The 22,165-nt window shown below is 39.0% G+C and overlaps 1 protein-coding gene across 7 annotated transcripts in view; it reads left to right on the top strand.

The window, feature by feature from the left end:
- LOC148895833 (adhesion G protein-coupled receptor D2) overlaps positions 1 to 22,165 on the top strand; it is a 100,062-nt gene that overhangs the window by 3,418 nt on the left and 74,479 nt on the right. For all 7 annotated transcript variants that reach the window (XM_089000243.1, XM_089000242.1, XM_089000248.1 and 4 more), the window contains 15 exons: positions 1,060 to 1,245; positions 1,962 to 2,041; positions 2,212 to 2,502; positions 2,636 to 2,747; positions 2,936 to 3,082; positions 3,171 to 3,273; positions 5,067 to 5,178; positions 5,803 to 5,858; positions 5,950 to 6,076; positions 6,240 to 6,343; positions 12,536 to 12,638; positions 13,517 to 13,670; positions 13,879 to 14,012; positions 15,873 to 15,988; positions 17,456 to 17,576. In XM_089000243.1, the coding sequence (XP_088856369.1) occupies positions 1,060 to 1,245; positions 1,962 to 2,041; positions 2,212 to 2,502; positions 2,636 to 2,747; positions 2,936 to 3,082; positions 3,171 to 3,273; positions 5,067 to 5,178; positions 5,803 to 5,858; positions 5,950 to 6,076; positions 6,240 to 6,343; positions 12,536 to 12,638; positions 13,517 to 13,670; positions 13,879 to 14,012; positions 15,873 to 15,988; positions 17,456 to 17,576 (1,946 nt within the window). The remainder of the gene's footprint in view (positions 1 to 1,059; positions 1,246 to 1,961; positions 2,042 to 2,211; positions 2,503 to 2,635; positions 2,748 to 2,935; positions 3,083 to 3,170; positions 3,274 to 5,066; positions 5,179 to 5,802; positions 5,859 to 5,949; positions 6,077 to 6,239; positions 6,344 to 12,535; positions 12,639 to 13,516; positions 13,671 to 13,878; positions 14,013 to 15,872; positions 15,989 to 17,455; positions 17,577 to 22,165) is intronic.

Genomic DNA, 22,165 nt, shown 5'->3' with positions numbered 1-22,165 from the left:
CTTTTTTCTTTGCATGACTGCTGCTGTGGCAAAATTCCATAAAATTATGAATTCCATGCATTTGACTTGGATGAAACTGCGGACTGCGCCCTATTGAAAAGCTTTGGAAGGAGCCGAACTGGGAGGCCCTTTTATCTGTTCATCATCAGTCACAATAGATGTACAAATGTTGTCTTCTGAATAAATGGAAGTATGCATTTTCCCATTCACATACCAAACCCTTTGTAAAACCTCTACCAAGATGGCACGAAGCTTGTTAGAAGAACCAACAGTTACTCTTTCATTTGAAATCTTATATGTGACACTGATTAGCTCAGTCACTGTCAAGTCATGTCTGCTTTATTCAACAATGCTTATTTTCAAGTTCTGAATTAAATGTAATGTCAAAGATAGCCAAAGATAGTTGCATCTCACAGCAACAGACTTTGACCGATGAAAAAATGTATTATTGTTTCGTTTTACAGTATATGTACCGGTAAATGTATTGATCACTGTTAAACAAAATAACTGGATCTGATCTGCAACTTTACATAGCATCATGATTATTGGGCATTTCTGAGGTTTGATTCCTGCATGTCTCTTAGAATTTGAAAATGTATTTTTATCTTGTGAAATATTGATAATTTAACTTGCAAATGACCCGTCAGCCTGTTATCCTCATCCCAAACTGACATAATTGTAGTAAAATAAAAATGGATAAAAAGGTTTCTTCAGCCGTCATCTGTACTTCTTTGAAGGTGTCGGACGTATCGCTTCTTATCCAAGAAACTTCGTCAGCACTGACGAAGTTCCATCGATTGACCACTCCTCTATGACTGAGAGCTTACACAGACGTAAAATAAAAATGTGTCTGCTAAGAAGTCAGACTTGCTAAACAGCAAACCTATTTCGCAGTCTTTGCAGCTGTAGAATACCGGTAAGAGTTAGAATAACATCGGCGATGTCGTAATTTGGAAATGTTTCAGAACACATGCTGGCCAGATTTGAATAACTGCGTTTGGTCCTACTTCGATGTCTTTCTTTCAGATTACTATTAACCTCTCTCTTTTCTTTATCCAGGTAACATATCTGTTATTTTGGGCTCTATATTGGATGGCGATTCCTTGGAGAATAAGACATTTTCCGTAGAGTTTGTCCATAGGTCTCAGCCAGCTGAAGATTGTGAAATTCTTGACCCCACTACAGGGAATTTGAGCCACGCCAATTGTGACTCTTTCAGAGGAGCTGTCTGCCAGTATAAGAAAGGTGCCTTTGACATTGTGGATTATGATTATACTCTGTAATTTCCATGCGAGAGACACGGTTTTTGCTCATGTTTTTTCGCACGTTCATCAGTAGTTTCGGATCAGCCTGTTTAAAAATTACATTTTCCCTTTTCCACTTGCCTGAGAATGTGTCTTTCTTCTGTCTCACCAAAAGGCACCTTTTTGACACACAGGGCCCTACTTCTTATAGCCAAGTACATGAACGCTCGGCGTAAAGATCAGCATATGTTAATGTTTGTGCTGGAGCAAGTCTAAGTGTACCGTGTTTGAAAATTTGGAAGATAGCATTGTACCTCGCTGGGCGTTCTGGCACAGCAAGGGTGTTTTTTCATTGTACGACGCCGGCTCATACGACAATTTAATGAGAGAAAATAGAGTTAGAGCTTAAACCACCAAAACACATGTTTATTGTGGTTTGCGATTTCGGTGGATTTCAGACAGATCTTAAGCATCAAAACAATCACAAAAAAATCTAATCAAGAAACATTTTTGCATGACACTTGTGCTTGGCACCAAAATAGGGCCCATGGTAGTTTAAGTTTGAATGAGCATACCAAGAGTCTTTTTTGTCATGACTTCCCAGAAGACGTGCATTAACCCTTAAAAAAACAATGTATTTTATTCTTATCTTTTGAGTTTAATCATTGTCATTTTTTTTCCAAGCGTGGTTGTGTTAATTCAATTCCCATTTGTTAGTTGTAGAAGTTCAAGATGTTTCCCATTCCCCAAAGACACCATTCTTCAGCATATATAGCCAGTATCCTTCAACCAGACCTGTGAGTTGAACTTTCTGAATGTATGTTTTTTAAATTCTTGTAAACTTTAAATTTTAAGGCAAACGTGTTACAGTGCAAAACTATTGTAATAACATGTCAACGGATAATAGCGCAAGTAAATTGACTCATGTATTTTATATATTTGTCATTGTCTGTTTCCCACAATAAAGGAGCACAATTCCACTGCCGCCTGGGACAATGAGATAAATTCCCTGCATCAGCTGGCCCAGGCTGTCCTGGACTCTCTAGAGGCTGGCGGTCCAAATGTCCTCACACCCAATGATATCCACTTTCTATCTCAAAGGATGGAGATGGGCTGGTCTGCACTGGCCAGTAGCCGTGCAACCAGCGCTAATGCCGCAGAGGCCATGGCGTCCATTGCTACAGATTATTTTAAAATGTCGAGTGAGATGTTGGAGCCTCATGTGGCTCAACAATGGATTGGTTTAACAGATGACGGGGTGAGGATTGACCAAAGTATAATTTTGATCATGATGAAAAACTAAACAATTATTTTTTTGTTTATTTGGCCATAATTTCGTACATAATTTATAATATTCACATTTTTTTTTAATATCTCATTTTCTTCAACAGATCAGCATGGGGCCTTTTACTATCATCAGTACCATTGACAATCTTACCCAAACTCTGGCTGATGTGCTATCTGATGAGAAGAAGACATTCTTTCTTTCGACCAAGAACATAAGTACTAAATTATCTCAACACTTGAAATAAAGTACTTTATTGTTTTTATTTTCTGTGGAGGGTCAAAGTTATGTTTTCCTGGTCTACTAATATAATGACATGTATCTTTCAGATTTTTGTTTTACATCAAGTGCGCTTATTTTAATCTGTCTTTCTTTTCTGTGTTAATTCTGCTGTCTTTGCGAGCAGATGTATTCATCAGGAGCCATGAGCTGACCGAAACAAGTTGCTGTCAATCATTTAAACCATCTGACATTAGCTCCAGCACAGTGAGGGGAAATGATAAGGATGAGCTGCTAATCCCAGACTCTGAGTTACAGAGAATTCAGAATCTTGGTAACAAAAATACACATAGTGTAAAATAAAGTTGTTTTTTTTAATTTGTGACACATAATTTTGACTATTACTTTATTCTTGGTTTTAGGTCACAAGGATGTGATGTTTATTCACACTCATTACAGCCATTTGAATGAGATTGTATCTGGTGCAGCACAGTCTTTTCTGAGTCAGCATGAGAACACGAAAAGGTTAGGTGTTTCATTGTTTTTTACTCTAAAATGCGCTTGAGGATCATGTTGGATACATTACAGTTGAGCAATTGACTCAATTTACCGGTACTCCAAAACCATTGCTAAAATAACATCATGATCCTGTATACACAGTACTGTAGAATACGATAGTACCCAATATTTTTTTACCATAAGATTGGATTGGATTGGATTGGATTGGATTGGATATGCCTTTATTAGTCTCACAGTGGAGAAATTTACATTTCACAGCAGCAAAGTGATGAAAGGAATGAAAGTAGAAAAACGTACAGTAAAGAAAAAAAAAACATTTAAAAATGCTATAAGAGCTCAGTCAAAAGCATGAGGACATAAAACAAGTGATTTTACTCCGGAATTAAAAATAGTCTACCTTGAGGGTGACTTCACTTCCATTGGCAGCTCAACACTGCTTCACCATGTGTGCTACATTATTTGACCTGAATCTGAAGACGTCTGAGCGCTATTGAGTTTATAATCCCTCAGATGTTGTTTAAGAAAGTCTTGATCACAACCATTATGTTATTTATGGATTAGTAACAGACTTTAAAATTAATAGATGATTGGGAACGAGTACAAAAAATCTATAAAACAAACTGGAAGTCTTCCTGTTGAAAAGAAGAGTTGTTTCCTATTGTTTATGATTTAGTGTGAGACCTGTTGTTAGCACATCTGGCTCATAGAGATCCTTGTGTGGACTTTCCAGGGTCTTTCCCAAACATGGGTAAATTACCCTGTTTTGCAGGTCCGTTCTCCATTCACAACCTGGTTACCCTTCCATCATCTTCCTTCTGCCCTTATTAATATAATAATTGTTCTCCGTCGCCATCTGTCCTCATCCTTTTAAAGTGCTTCGGTCTCCAGCTTCCTCCCATATTCCAAAATCATCTCCACTATATTAGAGTAATATACACGTTATGGTGATCAATAGCCATGACAAACCTTAACATGAACGGAACAGAAAAAAATAATGGGATCCAGGATAAGACAGTGTATGACAAGGAAATCATTGCCTACCTTTGTGGAAGACAAGCACACAGTTTTGTTCTGTGTTATGTGCAGAAACATGAAATTTCTGCTTCTTGCATTTTTGGTGAACATACAGGAAGAGATATATATATATATATACAGTAAAGTCTCGTTATATCGATATTCAAGGGAGTCCGAAAAAATATCGATATAACCGGGACTATCGATATATCCGACCCTGTTTGCATGTAATTTTCTCCGTGCGTGCATAGAAATAGTATCGATATAACCGGGACTATCAATATATCCGATATCGATATAACGAGACTTTACTGTGTGTGTATATATATATATATATATATATATATATATATATATATATATATATATATATATATATATCCTCCATTCACACACGCACACACACACACACACACACATGGACATACGACCGCTTGACCGTGTTCGACTCGTCAGGCACTACTGATATATACATGGCCTCTGTTGACTGACCACAAGTCCAATCCTCATTCTTGAACAATTTTTCACTAGTTTCTCTGGTTCCGTGCCATTTTTCCCAAAAACAGTCAACAGGGAAAGCCGAGTAGTGTAGAAAATGTCTCCCTCATGATATAAAACCGAAATTAACAACGTGTATAGCAAAAGTAAACCATTTGCAACGGTGTTCGACTACTTTGAGAGGGCAATGTGAAATGAACTTTTTGTGTATGTTTAATGTCCCTCTGTTTTATTCGCTTCTCCAAACAAAACAAACATGAAATGAAGGTGTCTCCCTCTCCCTCCAGAATTGTCTCAAGTCACCTGTCTTCTGCTGTGATATCAGCCAAGCTCCGTGATGCTTCAAAAGCCCAGACAATCCCTGTTGCTGTCAAGTACACTCTATCCTCATCACATGTGGTAATGTTTGATAACCAACAATGTTCGTGTTCAGTATGTTTTTCAATACTTCTAACACCTTTTTGTGTGTGCACATGTGTGTAGCTTCACTCCCAGGTCTTGGTCAATCAAACGGTGTTGCTCAACATGATTTAGATCCTCATACTGTGTAATCTTGTGATCTGGCAATTCAGGCAAAATGGAGTGCACTACTTGGCTGCAACTAGTTTACACAGTGATCTAATCTTGGCAATGGGAAGTTGGGCTACACCCATGAAATCCTTGAAGTAGAGTAATGCTGTCCGCATTACTCCACTTCATACAACAGTGGTGTGGAAATAGTAGTATGGAACATTTAGAGATCGAATGTCCCATTCCAGTACGAGTAATTCTAATATTAAAAACTATTATTGAAGTGATCTTCACCATCCACACAGTCGATCGATTAATTTAAAGTAACCACTGTCCTGTAACAACTGTAAAGTAACAACACAACTGACTCGCAAACTTGACGTTTTAAGATTTTGAAAGGAGTTATGATGGATATTTTGAATCGATGCTAATGCTTCTAATGTATTCTTATACAATTTTTCTGTCAAAGATATAATGTCCCAAATTTGATGGTGAATGTGTTCCTGCTTCTAGATCGAGTATGCACAGAGATTTTCTCCTGTCTGTGCCTTTTGGAATTTCAGCTTGATGTAAGTTTCTTCAGCAAAACGAACATGCCTGTGTTGTCTAATTACGGAATTTGGGATTATGTTCTTAGTATTTCTTTGCATTATTATGTAGGAATAATCATACCAGTGGCTGGTCCAGTGATGGCTGCAGTGTGATCTTTGCTGGCTCTGGGGTTACTTCCTGCGTATGCAACCACACCACAAACTTTGCAGTACTGATGAATTACTTAAAACCAAAGGTGACTTGTTCGGCATGTACTCTCCAGTATTACATATATTCACGCAAAGTTAAAGTCTACAGTTTTTTTTTTTTTTTTTCAGCAACTGTGAAGTGAAACATGACTAAGGTGATGACTTTTACTAACAATATTCTCCTCTTTTACACATTATCCTTCATTTTAGTGGAGTCCTGAGGAAGAGCTTATTTTGACCAAGCTGACTTTCATTGGTTCGGGAGCATCTTTGTGTGCTCTGGTGGTGACATTGATGCTATTCACCGTGTTGGAGTGAGTACCTGATTATGTTGTCTTGCTCACCCACAAAATCACAGGCTTGTGATTGAGGTTAATGCTAGAGATGTAAATCCTCTGGATTTTCCTGGAATTCCAGACTTTAACATTTTCAGGAAACGTCCTCTGGAAAACTGAAGGAAACTGAGGAAAAAATGGCTGAAATTAATGTGGATATTAGTTGACAACGAATAGATGTTTGAGGTCATTGGTATTTTTCTGAAAATTCCTGAAAATACAAACACCTGAAAAAAAATAATTAAAAAATATATATATATATGATATATGCACAGATGTTTCGGTAGACTATGCCAGCCACCTGGTTATGGCGCTCCATGTAGGCTTTCCCTACCAGCATCTTACACCCTGCAGTTATGTGTTGGATTGTCTCAGGTGCCTCTTTGCACAACCTACACCTTGGGTCTTGTCTGGTGTGGTATATCCCTGCCTCTATGGCTCTGGTGTTCAGGGCCTGCTCTTGGGCAGCCAGGATGAGTGCCTCTGTGCTGTCATTTAGGCCAGCCCTCTCTAGCCACTGATAGGACTTCTTGAGATCAGCCACTTCTGCTATGGTTCGGTGGTACATCCCGTGTAGGGGCTTTTCTTCCCATGATTGTCCCTCATCCAGCACCTCATCCTCTGTTCCCCATTGACTGAGACATTCTCTGAGTACATCATCCGTTGGAGCCTTCTCTTTGATGTATTCATGGAGCTTGGATGTTTCATCCTGGACAGTGGCTCTCACACTCACTAGTCCCCGGCCTCCTTCCTTACGGCTTGTGTACAGTCTCAGGGTGCTGGACTTGGGATGGAACCCTCCGTGCATGGTGAGGAGTTTTCGGGTCTTAACATCCGTGGTCTGAATCTCTTCCTTTGGCCACCTTATTATTCCTGCAGGGTATCTGATCACTGGCAGGGCATAGCTGTTTATTGCCTGGGTCTTGTTCTTGCCATTGAGCTGGCTTCTGAGGACTTGCCTCACCCGCTGGAGGTATTTGGTCGTAGCCGCTTTCCTTGTTGCTAGTTCGAGGTTGCCATTGGCCTGTGGTATACCGAGGTACTTGTAGCTGTTTTCAATGTCTGCTATTGTTCCTTCAGGGAGTGAGACCCCTTCAGTGTGGACTACCTTGCCCCTCTTAGTCACCATCCGACGACCTTGCCCCTCTTAGTCACCATCCGACTACATTTTTCCAGCCTGAATGCCATTCCGATATCACTGCTGTAGATCCTGGTTGTGTGGATCAGGGAGTCTATGTCCCTTTCGCTCTTAGCATACAGCTTTATGTCATCCATGTAGAGGAGGTGACTGATCGTAGCTCCATTTCTGAGGCGGTATCCATAGCCTGTCTTGGCGATTATCTGGCTGAGGGGGTTCAGTCCTATGCAGAACAGCAGTGGGGAGAGTGCATCACCTTGATATATGCCACATTTGATTTGATTTGACACTTGCGTTAGTGGCTTGCCATTGGCTTCAAAGGTGGTTTTCCACATCCTCATCGAGTTTGCAACGAAGGCTCTCAGGGTCCTGTTGACCTTATACAACTCCAAGCATTCAGTGATCCATGTGTGTGGCATCGAGTCATATGCTTTCTTGGAATCAATCCAGGCTGGGCACAGGTTGGTATGTCGGGACCTGCAGTCTTGAGTGACTGTTCTGTCAACCAGCAGCTGATGTTTGGCACCTCTAGTATCTCTACTAACTACTGCTTTGCTCATGTATTGATCCATGTGTCCACTTATCTTAGCCGCAATGATGCCTGACAAGCTCACATGAGCTTCCATGTTGTGGAGAGACAGGTTATTGGCCGATAGTTGGAAGGAACTGCACCCTTTGAGGAATCCTTCATGATCAGGATTGTTCGCCCTTCGGTTAGCCATCCTGGGTGAGTCCCATCCATCAGCAGCTGGTTCATTTGTGCTGCTAGGCGCTCGTGGAGAGCTGTGAGTTTCTTTAGCCAGTAGGTGTGGACCATATCCGGGCCTGGTGCCGTCCAGTTTTTCATACCTGAGACTCTTCCTTGTATATCTGCCGCTGTGATGGTAACTGGGTTCTGTTCAGGGAGGTTGCTGTGCTCCTCTTTCAGAGTCACCAGCCATTGTGCACTGCTGTTATGTGCGACTTCCTCCTCCCATATGCATTTCCAGTATCTTTCAGTTTCCAGCCTTGGAGGGTCTGCTCTGCTGTTAGAACCCTGCTACTGAGCGTACACTTTCGCAGGTTGTGTTGCGAACAGCCTGGAGCCTTTGTTTGGCAGTTTCGAGTGCTTCAGGTATGGTTATCTGCATGTACCTCTTAGGTATTGGCCTTTTATTCACACCTCTCTGGATCTCCGTCAATTGACTTACATCTTTCCGAGCTGCCTTGATCTTGGCCTCCAACCGTCTTTTCCGTGGTGGGTAATGAATCTCGTGGCTCTCATGGTTGCTCTTGTAGCCAAGCATCTCTAGGATCACTGATGCTGAGGTGTACATAAGCTCATTGGTTTCCGTGATCGTTCCGGTCGGGATCGTTCTCAGTGCTGCATTCACAGTTTCCATGAGACTTTCAGGTGGTACTTCACATAGCTGTTGTAATCGGTGTCTTCGTTGCCCAGTTTTCATTCTTGCCATGATCTTATCTCTCAGGTCAGTTGCTGCCTCGCTCAGCATTTCATTCATTGGGGCTGGCTTCCCAATCTCATCATTCATTGGCGCTTGCCTCCCAATCTCTGGTTGAACCTCTTCCTCTGATGTGGCAGCCTGGGGCCCTTCACCTCGGAATTTGTGTTGTACCTCATCAATCTCAAGTTGTGATAGCAATTGCCGTTTGTGGATATTGGAACACTGAGCTACTAGTTGTTTCATGGTCAACCGTGACTGTGGGTTTCGAAGTAACCATTCAGCCCTCATTCTCCGCATGTAACCCCTCTGACTAGGGTTGCTTGAGTAGTAGCATTCCAACAGAGCCATGTTATCGCATCTCGTCCATCTCCGCTTTGTTCCAGTAGCCCATTTTTCATCAGGGTGCTCTGGTTCCCCAGCACCTGACGCAGACCTTGTTTGGCCGGGCGACGTCTGAGCTGGCATGTCATTCCATTTATTGTCTCTCATCATTTTATGAGGTAGGCATTAGCGTGAAAAGAAAAGTCCACTTTCATCTCTTACATTGCTTAGCATTGGTGCTGCAGAAAGCTTTAATCGTACAGTTTTGTGTGTTAATGGTTTCAGTAATTGCGCTCTTCTCAAACAAAAACAAACTATTCAAGCAAATATAAGCTCTAGATTTATTCAGCGGAAGTCTGGCATAAAGCACGGTATGACTGTGCGCAGGGTTGTGTTGATATGTATTATATTGATTATATTATTAACCTTAGAGCAATTAGTAACACGCAGTTTGTGCCATTTTGTAGCAGCCGACTCTATTCGCAACCATCCATAGCAGCTCCTCTCAATTTCTTCAAAATTGGATTGCATGAAAGAGTCACAGTCCTTTCACATGGCAGTCACAAAAACATTAAAATTTGTTCGGTTGAGCAATCTCAACAATGATTCAAGTGGTTCGGTGCACACTTTTGTCATATTTATGAATGAATTGCGATGAAATATACTATTCATATTTGCAGAGCTCAGCCTATACCTCAATCAAATTTCCCAAAATCGCAAGAAAATGTATGTGCAAATAGTTCACTGTTCCATCTTGCATAAAAACATTATCTTGTGTTCGGCATAACTTCAGTCAATTGCACATGTCAAAAGAAATGCCCATTTTATGCTGGAAAGTCCAGTATGGCACAGAGCATTCTAGCAAATTGTAGAACATGCTAAATGTGCTCGCATAACATTTTCAGCACAAAAATTGAAAATGTTCCACTTTTTGTTTTTGAGCACACTACGACTGTCTTTGAATATTGAACCAAATATGTTCCAAAGTACAAATATCTTTTACAGAACGTTATTATGACCCACTTTATCAATGACCCCTTCACTTGAACATTTCAGGACTGAACTACTTCAGGCCCAAAATGTGGGAATGCAATGAAATGAAACAATGGAAAACATAACCAGTGTGGTTTTGAGCTCATCACCATTGGCTTTCATACCCCGCTGAAATTGTTTTATTTCAAGAATTTCTTGGGGGGCGAGAACCCCCACCTTATATACTGACATGATTATATGGAGTCAGTGCCACTTTTTAGCAATAAATGTCACAGTTCTGGGAATACTTTCTACAAAATGTTGCCGTGCTTTGATGGGAATTTCATGAAGCACATTTATACTGTAAAGTCAGAGATCACTGATGCTGAACCTGAGAGAGGCCCTCTCTTCACACTTTTTCCACACGAAACCCTTCTTGGTTTCAATACATTGTTCGTCTAGCCTGACTTATCATAGCTTGAGATCGCAGCCATTTGTTGACGCAAAAGAGGAACAGCACCACTGAGCGGCATTTTCTTCTGCCTTTTTAGGAAAGGGCAGATAATTTCTTTTGCTTTCCTTTATCAACTGAGTGAAAAATGGAGTGTAAAATAAATGGTTCCATGATTTTTCCAAAATAATACAAACAATTGTCCAAATTCAAGATTTATGGCCTTAGCTGACACCTGAAAGAATAAAAGTGATAACTTACAAAGGGAACACACCCTTTTTTCTTCTGCTTCCAAGTCCATTGTCGCTCTCCCATTCCCAAATGCAAAATCAAGCGATGCATTCAAGAGTTGAGAAGTAGCACATCACTCATGGGAGGCAAAATGCTCATTACAGCCCGCGCCAATTCACTTTTGGCACCTGCAGATTTGGATGGACACTGATCCCCCCCCCCCCCTATGTACAGATGCTTTTTCCCCTCTTCATTTTTTTAGTGGCAAACACATGAAATGTTAATCAATGTTTTTTTTTTAAACAATGTTCTGGGTTATTTATTCATTCATTTTTCTTCCCTCCCTCCAATACACATCCATATGCATCGATTTAATGCATCATTTAGCTGTTTGTGGACCTAGTCTGTTCCCTTCTCCTTAAATAGTAAGGGCTGGGGGTCTCACTGTGGATGTGACCTTATACTGAAAAGAGAGTTTTCTTGCTACGTTTTAAGAGGAAAGTGGTCATTGTTGCCAAATCTATATTGGCTGGGAAATCAATCAAATGGAATACCAATATATTACATACACATATCTTGAATAATGGCCCATTGTGAGTTTAATATCTTTCAAAATAATCTTGAATATAACTGAAAGATGCCCGTTTATCTGATGAAGGATGGGAAACTTCAAAACAAATGACTGACGGAATCCTGATTAACTGGGTCAGTAGTGTCACTGACAGATTTCCGTTTTTGCAGATGACTTGTAGAAACATTGATTTTTTTTTTATGTCAAATTCAAATCCATTTTTGAACCCCAATTGGTTGAATTGTGAGCAAACTGTAATGAGTGGCCACTTCTGGGTTGAGTGAACGCTGGCGTGTGTGGCTGCCGCTGCTCACCCGCATAAAAAATATCCTGTGACTGTAAAGTGTCCTTTTAGAGTTTTGAAAGGCGCTTATAAATGAAATGTATTATTATTATTATTATTATTATTATTATTATTATTATTATTATTATTATTATTATGTGCTCTGGCTCTTGCCCAAAGTCAGCTCATCTTATTATTATAATAAATTAGGAAGATTACCTTCTATGCTAAACCAGCTCCTCCCCCACCAAAAATGTCCAAAATAATTGATTCATATTTGTTACATTCTTTGAGTTTGTCTTTCTCAGATGATTTATATTCTGAACAGTATAAAAAAAACAACATTCACATTTCTTAATGGCATTTGGTGTCATACCAATTTACGAAAGAAAAATTAAAAAAGAGCAGTTTATCATCGGGATAACTCTGAATATTGACTAGGACTAATGTTCTCATTACATCAGTCTACATGTGAGTTCAATCCAAATGTTTATGAGAGCATTTCGCAACAGTTAATTGCCAGAAGGACCACGGAGGGAATCATAATCGACCATAGCGGAGCTGCTCCCGCAATTTATTTACCGTGTTCTGAGTGCAACCTTGCATTGTACGTAAAAGCATTCAACGGTATTTGAGTGTATTATTTTTTGATCATCTGCACATTAATACAATGGTAAATATCTTTTTTTGCATTCAAATGACAGTCTTTTGTGGGAGTCTCATGTAATTAAAATGTTGTTTCACTTGTTTTTCCACCAGCATACCTCGATCTGATCGGACGTCCATCCATAAGAACTTGTTTATAGCTTTGATATTTGCCCAAGTGATTCTGCTGTGCAGTGGCTCGGCAATTCACAACAAGGTGAGGTACAAAATCATAATTTACACACATTAAAATTGGTGACAGCGACAATGACCCCTTGAACAGGAAACTAACATATTGCTCAAAACACACAATTCAGCATACTCACCAGAAGTAGTTGAACTCATTCTACAGTATAACAATAACACGATCAATGATGATGATGATGATAATAATAATAATCATCATAATAATAAAATAATTATAGTTACAAGGATAATAATAATGATAATAATAATTAATAATAATATTTTCAGTATGTTTTTAAAACGCAATTCGGCAAATGTTGTTACCATTCAACATGCTAAGTCAGTGGTCAGCAGTTGATCCTTGGCATCACCAGAGTTAGCTGCACCTTTTGGGGATGCTGTTTTGAAAATGTGCGGCATAGTTTCAAAAGTACAAAATAGGCCAAGTGAGCATGAAGTGTCAATTTTAATCCTGCTTTTTTTACACAAATCTGATCATCTACACATGTACCATAAACCATTTTACACTTTCATACAAAAAAGATTTCCTCAAAACATACATTTCAAAAGATTTTGTGATAGTATTATTATTTTTTGTTTGTTTGTTGTTTTTTATTGAAGTTATTGCTAGCATTTGCTTATTTGCTGGCCAGCTGAGCCAATTCTATATCATTGATTTGTTCTATTGGGACCATTTTCAAAAAGACAATTACATGAACTTGCTAATTAGAAGTTCCCGTACTTTTATAAAAAGAGGAAACATTGTTGTGGGCATTGATGTGCAATTGTCCAATTCAGGGATAGCAGTCTGACTTAAGCTGTATGGAAATACTGTGTAGATGATCTCTCAAGAATATTATCAGAGCATCTGAAACAGAAATGATAACTTTTGGGTTGCTGTGCTTGCAGGTTGCATGCACTCTTGTGGCAGCATTGCTCCACCTTTTCTTCATGGCTGCCTTCAGCTGGATGCTGGTCGAGGGTCTGTTGCTTTGGAGCAAAGTGGTTGCTGTGAACCTCAGCGAAGAAAGACACATGAAATATTATTATCTCATCGGCTGGGGTACAGTGATTTTTACCTTAGGATGTGTTCTGAAGGTCAACTCTGTGATTGCAGAATTCTGTGTTTCCATCCAAATGTTCTTCGACTGTGCCATTTTTAGCTTACATTTTACTCACATTTCTTCCTACACTTTTTATATTGCAGTTTCTGTACATTGATCCTTTAATTCAACACTGTTGGTACTAACTGGTTTTCATCCTTCATACAGGTCTGCCAGTGCTCATAGTCACCATCACACTGGCTTCAGCCTCAGAAAAATACTTGGCGGATGGCTATTGTTGGCTCAGTGTCCAGAACGGTGTCATCTGGGGCTTTGCTGGGCCTGTCATCTTCATCATCATGGTCAGCAAATTATGCCTGTGCCTTCCCAGAATTTACAGCCATACAGCAAATATTTTATTCACCGCTGACATTATGTCAGCGACATAATGTCACTGTGCATACAACATCCACCTAGTCTGTGCCCGAAAACTATCCGGCAACTAAGAACTTTTTCTATGATTAATAGTACTATTGTGTATTCACAAAAAATATACAGTATATACATGCGTATACTAACCTGATTTTTCTGCTGTTTCTTATTTTTCGTGTACTTCTCATTGGCTGCAGCTTTGTTTTTCGGTTATTTGTGTATAAATCATTTGAACAAATAAGTATTAACCTTATTATTATAAAGGCCCATTGCACACTGAACAACGCGGCAGAATGTCACTGAACAGTCATGCCTTGTGTGGGGGGTTTGTGCCTTTGGCTGCTAGTTTTTCTGCACTTCAAAATTTGCAACATCACAGGTGGCGTGAAGAAGCAAAATGCTGCAGGGTATCATATTAGGTTTCATTACAAAAATCTAGGGGCTTTCAGCAAAATATGCTGTCTAGCTGGACCAATATGTAGCACACACACACACACACACACACACACACACACACACACACACACACACACACACACACACACACACACACACACACACACACACACACACACACACACACACACACACACACACACACACACACACACACACTTTAAAAAATGTCATAGTATTGTGGCATCTCCAAAACGTATTTCCTGCTAACGCAGTTATTCAGTTAAAAAGTTTGTTTGTGAAGGGGATCAAGGGTCGCATGTTGTGGGAGTGTGCAGTTCTGACAGTATTTTAATTTATTTTCACAATTATTGTTATTTTTTACACCTTCAGTTGAGTTGCATTTTGTCAGGTTGCTTAGAAAGCAGGTCTCGCAAGTGAGATGGTCAGGGAAAAAAATAATTTATTTACAGATGCAGTGTTTGCTTTAAGAATGCTGATAGAGAAGTTCAGAGAAGGTCAGAACGAATTGCATTGTGTCTTTGTTGATCTGGAGAAAGCGTACGACAGGGTGCCCAGAGAAGAGCTGTGGTATTGCATGAGGAAGTCTGGAGTGACAGAAAAGTATGTCAGAGCGGTGCAAGACATGTATCATTACTGTAAGACAGTTGTGAGGTGTGCTGTCGGTGTGACGGAGGAATTCAAGGTGGAGGTGGGACTCCAACAGGGGTCAGCACTTCTTATTTGCTATGGTGATGGACAGGCTGACAGACGATGATAGACAAGAATCTCCTTGGACCATGATGTTTGCAGATGACATTGTGATCTGTAGCTGTGGCGGAGAAACTAGAGATGTGGAGATATGCCCTGGAAAGGAGAGGAATGAAGATCAGTTGCAGCAAGACAGAATACATGTGTGTGAATGAGAGGGATCCAAGTGCAAGAGTGCTACAGGGAGAAGAAATAAAGAAGGTGGATGATTTTAAGTACTTGGGGTCAACTGTCCAGAACAATGGAGAGTGTGGAAAAAAGGTGAAGAAGCGTGTCCAGGCAGGCTGGAGCGGCTGGAGAAAAATGTCAGGTGTGATGTGTGGTAGGAGAGTTTCAGCTAGGATGAAAGGAAAAGTGTATAAAACAGTGATGAGACCAGCCATGATGTTTGGACTGGAGACAGTGCCACTGAAGAAGACAGGAAGCAGAGCTGGAGGTAGCAGAGCTGAATATGTTGAGGTTTTCTTTGGGAGTGACCAGGTTGGATAGGATCAGGAATGAGTACATTAGAGGGACAACTCATATTAGAGGCTTTGCAGAGAAAGTCAGAGGCCAGACTGAGAAGGGAAAAGCCGAAAAGAAACGAAGAATACGTTTTATCAACATTTTTATTGTTATTACAGGTAAATGTCATGGTACTTACTCGGGTGATGGTCATCACTATCTCCACAGCCAAAAGGAGGTCCATGATGTTGGCAGTGGGTGCCAGTCCTGTGGAACAAACCTACGAGCAAGTAAGGTACTGTGGCCATGAGGGGGCACTGTTTGTCCTCTTTTTCATTCTGATTCAACAGTGCCACAGGGCTTGGAAGAGGCAGTTGTCTTCCGAAGGCATCACAGAAAAGGATTTGTCATTTGTAAACCAGTGAGGCTCATTTATCAAATGGGATAGAAATACATTTTGAATTGATTATATTAATGTTGTCCATAAAATATTCATCGGTTTTCCAGCCACTTCAAATGCTTTCAAACTGTCTGTCCCTGAATGTTTTTGTACTTTTGAACAGACACTTGAATTATATCAGACAAATAGTCTTTTTTTCCGCTTTAGCAATTTGAAAGTACGTTGCAGTAGGACTTTTTCCAATAATATAGGGTTGTTATTAAAAGTTATGTTTGTAATACGATTGTCTATCTTAAAAAGCAAATTTTAAATGTTTATGTTGGGTGGAAATGGGTTATTTGTACTTTGGATGATATTTGAATTTGGATGACAAAACATGGGCATGTATGTAAAATTAAAACTAATATTACAAGAATATATACTGTATACTCACTAAATTCTAAAAGTCAATGTGTTTTTTTGCATCATCTTTTAACTTTCATCACCAAATAATATTAAGAATTTGTTTTTATTTCTACAATTTTTGGATACCCTTCAACGTCATTCCAAGTGTATCCAAAAATCAGTTTCCAACTCCTAAATATCTTACCAAATACACCAACTGGTCACATAAACCAGTGCAATGTGAAAGTAATTTGCTTGTATTTTACATTTTCATTGTAATTATGCACGTAACAATTGCTTGGTCTGACTTTTGCACACTGTATTTATACATTACCCTACAGAATCATTACAGCTGCGTTTCTGTGAAACCGGTATAAACTAATCTATGTGATTCTCTCCCACATGTGATCCAGTAGATTTCCGACCAGAAGTCTTGTAAATTATTCCATTGGTGAAAATTATGTCAAAGTGTGTATTTTTTTTCGCTGAACCTCAACCCACCAGGCCTCACAGTAGGCACACTATAAGAATTTTCAAAGCTGTCCTTGAACCATTTGGCACCCCTGGGTGGCAGCCATCTCGGAAACTCAAACAAATTCCTCCAATGACTAAGCTTGAGCCTGCCACCACCCATGTCACAATTTGAACACAGCTGCTGTGGTCTGGCAGTCACCTGAGTGGGAAGCTAATTCCACTCTAAACAGAATTAAATGAGATTTAAGGTGGGAAGTTGTCACCCCATGAGATTTCCCAGCCACACAGCCACCATATGGAACAGCTAGTCATACAAGGCTGTTCAAAAATATCCTCTTACAAAAAGTCAATCAAAGTTGAAAATCTAGAAGTGTCAATGGCCATAAGAGGAGAGTTGAATATTTAAACACGTCTGGAGATAGTTTATATTGTAATTTGTATGTGTGTGTTTTGTAAATCATGCATGGGTACTGTATGCTGAATATTTGTGTCATATGGTCGCAGGGCTGCTGTTAAAGCGGTTTTGGTTCTGCTGCCCATTCTTGGATTGACGTGGCTGTGTGGTGTCCTTGTGCCTTTCTCCATTGTCATGGCCTACATCTTCATCCTCCTCAATTCCTTACAGGTACACACCCAACTAAACAAATGCAAAGAGTGCTGCAAACGTACAAAAACTCACACTTGAAAGTGCATACAAATGTATTATATTTATTATTATTATTATTATTATTATTATTATTATTATTATTAGTAGTAGTAGTAGTAGTGTAATAATCATCATTATTCAAATATCTTATTTATTGAAATGAATCACCATGAAGACTAATGCCAAACCGAGCTTGTCACATAAAAATGCCTGGCCGAGTCACATTTGCATAACTTCAGAATTTAAGACAGCCTCCATTTGTTGCAATAATAAAAAAAATGGAAGATGCAAACAAAAACTGCTATGAAAACAAAACTTTTAAAAATATGTCCATTTACAAACTTTTTTTTCATCAATGAGAAGTTGAAAGGTTTTCCATCATGCCTTGTGCCTCCTCGCTGAATGTACACAGACTGTCAAGGCTTTTATTTGTCTTTCACAAAAGCTGGTGCCGAAAGAGGGCTCGTAATTAATAAAAAAAAAGGACGAAGAGAGGTGGTTTTATTTTAACAGTTGAATTCCATTTGAATTGTTTGCTTGCATTATTCCTGTCATGGGCAATTTAAGGTCAACATTATTGTGATGATCACTTTAAATGCTTTTAGTGCTGGAATTTAAAGGGTCGATCTGCCCCAGATTTTTAGAGAGGGGCTATATTATAGTCAAATTAAACATTCTTTACCTTGGTGGTAGAACATTGTGCAGCATTTGTGGTAAACTTTGACAGATAATTATTGTTTCTATTCTTAAATCCCTTTCCCATTTTTTCCCGAAAGTGCAAAATAAACCAATATTTACGTCTTGCATTGTAATTTGGGCAGCCACCTTCATTTCAAGTTTATATAACTCCAGACCCATATAATTTAGGAAATAACTTTTTTTTCTGACGAAAGTCGAGAGTCTAAGGTTTCTTACTGTATTGAATGTTTATGTCATCCTAAAATTCAGTATTTTGTGAGCCAGTATTTTGTGGGTATTTCTAAAGAAAATAACAACACCAGTATAGCCTTTCAAAGTGTTCAGAAGTGACATGAATTATTTCATTTTCTCGTAAGAAAATATAATACTGGTTAAAAATACCTTGGTGTGACTCTTAGGGAAATTTAAAAAACATAAAAAATATAATGAAATTGAAGAAACAGAAGTTCAAATGATTTGTCCATAAATAACTATAGTTATTTTGCTCCTTTTTTTCTAGGAATCTAAAATGACAATTGTTAGGAAGATACATGGGAACTGTCTAAATTAATAATACCTAATCCCATCTGATTTTGAGTACCGGGTGATCCCAAATTGGTCACTCGACAATGACATTTGCAAAACATACGTGAAAATTAAAGTGGCTACTGGGAAAAACGTTGTTGTTGGCCTATCATTTTTTTAACTGCTCCAAGCAAAAGCAACATAAAGCTCAAGTGTCAAGCTTTATGTTGAATCAATAAAACAGATAATGTTGACATTTCATTGTGGCTGATGGTCCACTTGTACACCTCCTCTTCCCTTTTGACACATAGTGACATCCTTCCACTATCTCAATCTTCCTTAATTGAGTTTTTGCCCTACCCTGAAATCAGGCATTTTGAGTTCTAACGAACGAATGTTTTCGTCTTATCAGCAAAATGACTTTGAACTGTATAGATTGTCAAAAATTACAGCATATAATCACTTTCGGCATTAAAACTTTTTCCACTATCTGATGTAATCAGCTCATAGCTATACACTGCCCATTTTATTATTAGGCCATAGCATCAAACTATCAACAACTTTGAGCAGTGGGTGCGGGTCAGCGAAACAAGAAGCTGAAGACAACAAAGTAGAGAAGCGAAGGAAGTTAAGTTTGAACAAAAATGTTGAGATAATGCTGTGTTAATTCATGTCATTTGGAACAGTCACTTCTCTTAATTTTTTTGCTGTTTTATTATTTGCCATTCATGTTTGACTTTGAGACAATATTACTCACATTTTTTTTTATTCTTGTCCGTGAAACGTTTTTGCAGTCTGCACAACTATGGCGCCGCGAGAGTGGCTGCCTTTCCAGCAGCTCCTGTATTTTGTTTTCTACTTCTTTCTTTCCAGTCCCCTTCCTTCCATAACTTTGCTGCTGTCAAATTTAAATTTCTTCACTGCGAGACGAATAAAGGTACATCCAATCCAATCCAATAACTATCCTTGAGTTCATAGTAATAAATTGAACTTTTAACTTTACTTGATATGTGAAACTTGAAATGACACAGACTTATACAGGATATGAATATATGTATTGACTAACAATAGCAAAGTTGTCACTAACAGTGGCAACATAAAATACTTACACTCTGGCTTCAGATACTCCAATTATATATACATCCATGGTTGCTGGTCACATATGGACAAATAATCACGGGCAGTCACATGCGTGTCGTTATACCATTTTGAGTCTTTAAATGCATTTGAAATGTGGACCAAAGCCTCACTATTTAACGAAGAAGAAACTGCACACCAAAGGGTTGAAGCCTCGTGTGACACAGCCATGGCATGTCCATCAGACGTGATGTCCATTACGTTCTAGATTTTAAATAATAATTAAAGAAAATTAAATTTAAAAAAAAAACGTTCAAATTAAAGTAGTCATAGGTATGATCATGTAGATTTATTTATGAATCCCTGTTTTAATTGGGGTCTTTGATAATCATGAGGTACGGAAGAAAAACAAACAAATGCCCGACATGATTGTTTGCATTTCCATTGCAGAAGAAAATAACTTTCCCTTTGAAAAGGAGACCCGTTTGTGTTGCATCCTCAATTACCATCCGCGGCATTAAAACAATATTCAAACAGGATACCAAGGTCAGACTGATTCTCACCAAGCCTCTCTGAGGTGCCACTTATAATGAGGGTGTTGAACAGCCTTTTTAAGTTGTATATTTATAGTGTTTTGTCTCAACTTGCACTTGTTTTTCTTTTTGTGTTTGTATATTTTCTGGTATTTTGCACTTTAATCTATATGTTGGATTTGAAATTAGTGTTTTGTGGCTGAGTTCACATTGCATTGAGGTAATATACTGGGGGTGTTTTTACAGACAGAAATAAGTCTCAACACAATGCCCCCTCCCAAAAAAAAGCTAAAATGACAAAAATGAGTCTATTTTGAGAGTTTAAAAAATCATTTACTCTCAATTTGAATCAAAGAGAGAAGTCAAGTCACTGTGTAATATCAGATGTGAAAGCAGAAATATAGTGAATAGCACACAACATTCCTCCCGTTGTAAGACCTCTCCTTGTGTGAAACCTGCTGACATTTATTTGGCTTAGAATTACCTGCCTGCTCAATTTGGTAATAGCCTGTGTCATAAGAAAGCAAACCATCATTTGTGCCTGTGTCTCGCCTTACCTGCGGGTAGGTCTACACATCTTTCTGGTTTTGTGAGGGCCGATTTCTGGATTTCTACCTTGTCATGATTTTTTTTTGGGTGTGGGGGGTCCTCCAAAGGGCAGCTGGAGTGTCAAAAATTAGGAAGGTGAGGATTAGAAGTTTTAACCCGAGCAGATGTGCTCTTTCATCAGTTTCAGAACTCATGATCTCACCGTCCTACATTACCCTCACACTCCTTGACAGCGTCGTGTTTGGGGTGTATGGGGGGGGGGGGGTCTTTCAAAATAACTATTTTGAAGCATAGCCGTGATATTTGTATGCTCACCTCTTTTATTGTCGTTCCTGAAATCCAGTCTTCTATGTTTTCATTTATACTTATGAAACATTTTTTTACAAGTCAATTCAGTATTTGTGCGATGTTGCATGTTTCCGATTAGGTTGGAACTTGTCCTGGTTTCTGTTGTACTGCCACACTGCCATAGATCTGTAGAATTTCTGCCGCTTTGATGCATACTTTGTGGATAATTAGTGAGAACTGGGTCAGCACAGGGCAAGAAAGCAAAACCATGTTGTTCTTCCACTGGGTGGCAGGGAGATTTTGGGATCGAGTTGAAGTGGGGGTTAGAGTGTCGGGAGGTTAAAAGGCTGTCAAATATTAGTGCAAATTCACATTGAGACATTTTCTTTTTACTGCATTAAGGTCAAAGTAAATAATCAGTGATGTCTGTTCTTTTTCTAGAATCATTTTGGTAGATGGATATTTTATCAGATCCATTTTGAAATATTTGTGTTTGTTTGTTTGTTTTTTTTTTTTTTTATAAATGTAAGAAATATACCACATTAGAGCAGTAGTTTGGTTCCTTGTTACGCACTTTGATGGTATAACTTGCAGTGTGGTGAATTAAGGCACTCGAACCCATTCATCAAATACAGTGGTTTGGCGGGTAGGCACTATTGCTTTGAACTTGAATTCCCAAATAACATTTCTGCAAATGTTTGCGTTGATGAGACATCAACTCATTCATTTTCTCAGAAGAAGATATATGTGGTCTTTTCATTAGCATCGGTTTCTAGTTCTTTCCAAGCAAAGTGGCACTGGCATTCAGTTGTGAAAAACACCATTCATTTTGCATATATTTACAAGATGGCGAAAGAAAAGACACAAAGTAATGCACCTTCAAAACAAATGTATTTAACTCATTCATTCCCAGACGTG

The sequence above is a fragment of the Hippocampus bargibanti genome, linkage group LG07 (genome assembly GCF_051943395.1).
Source record: "Hippocampus bargibanti isolate YZ-2025 linkage group LG07, ASM5194339v1, whole genome shotgun sequence".
Lineage (NCBI taxonomy): Eukaryota > Metazoa > Chordata > Actinopteri > Syngnathiformes > Syngnathidae > Hippocampus > Hippocampus bargibanti.
This window is presented reverse-complemented; position numbering and strand designations above follow the sequence as displayed.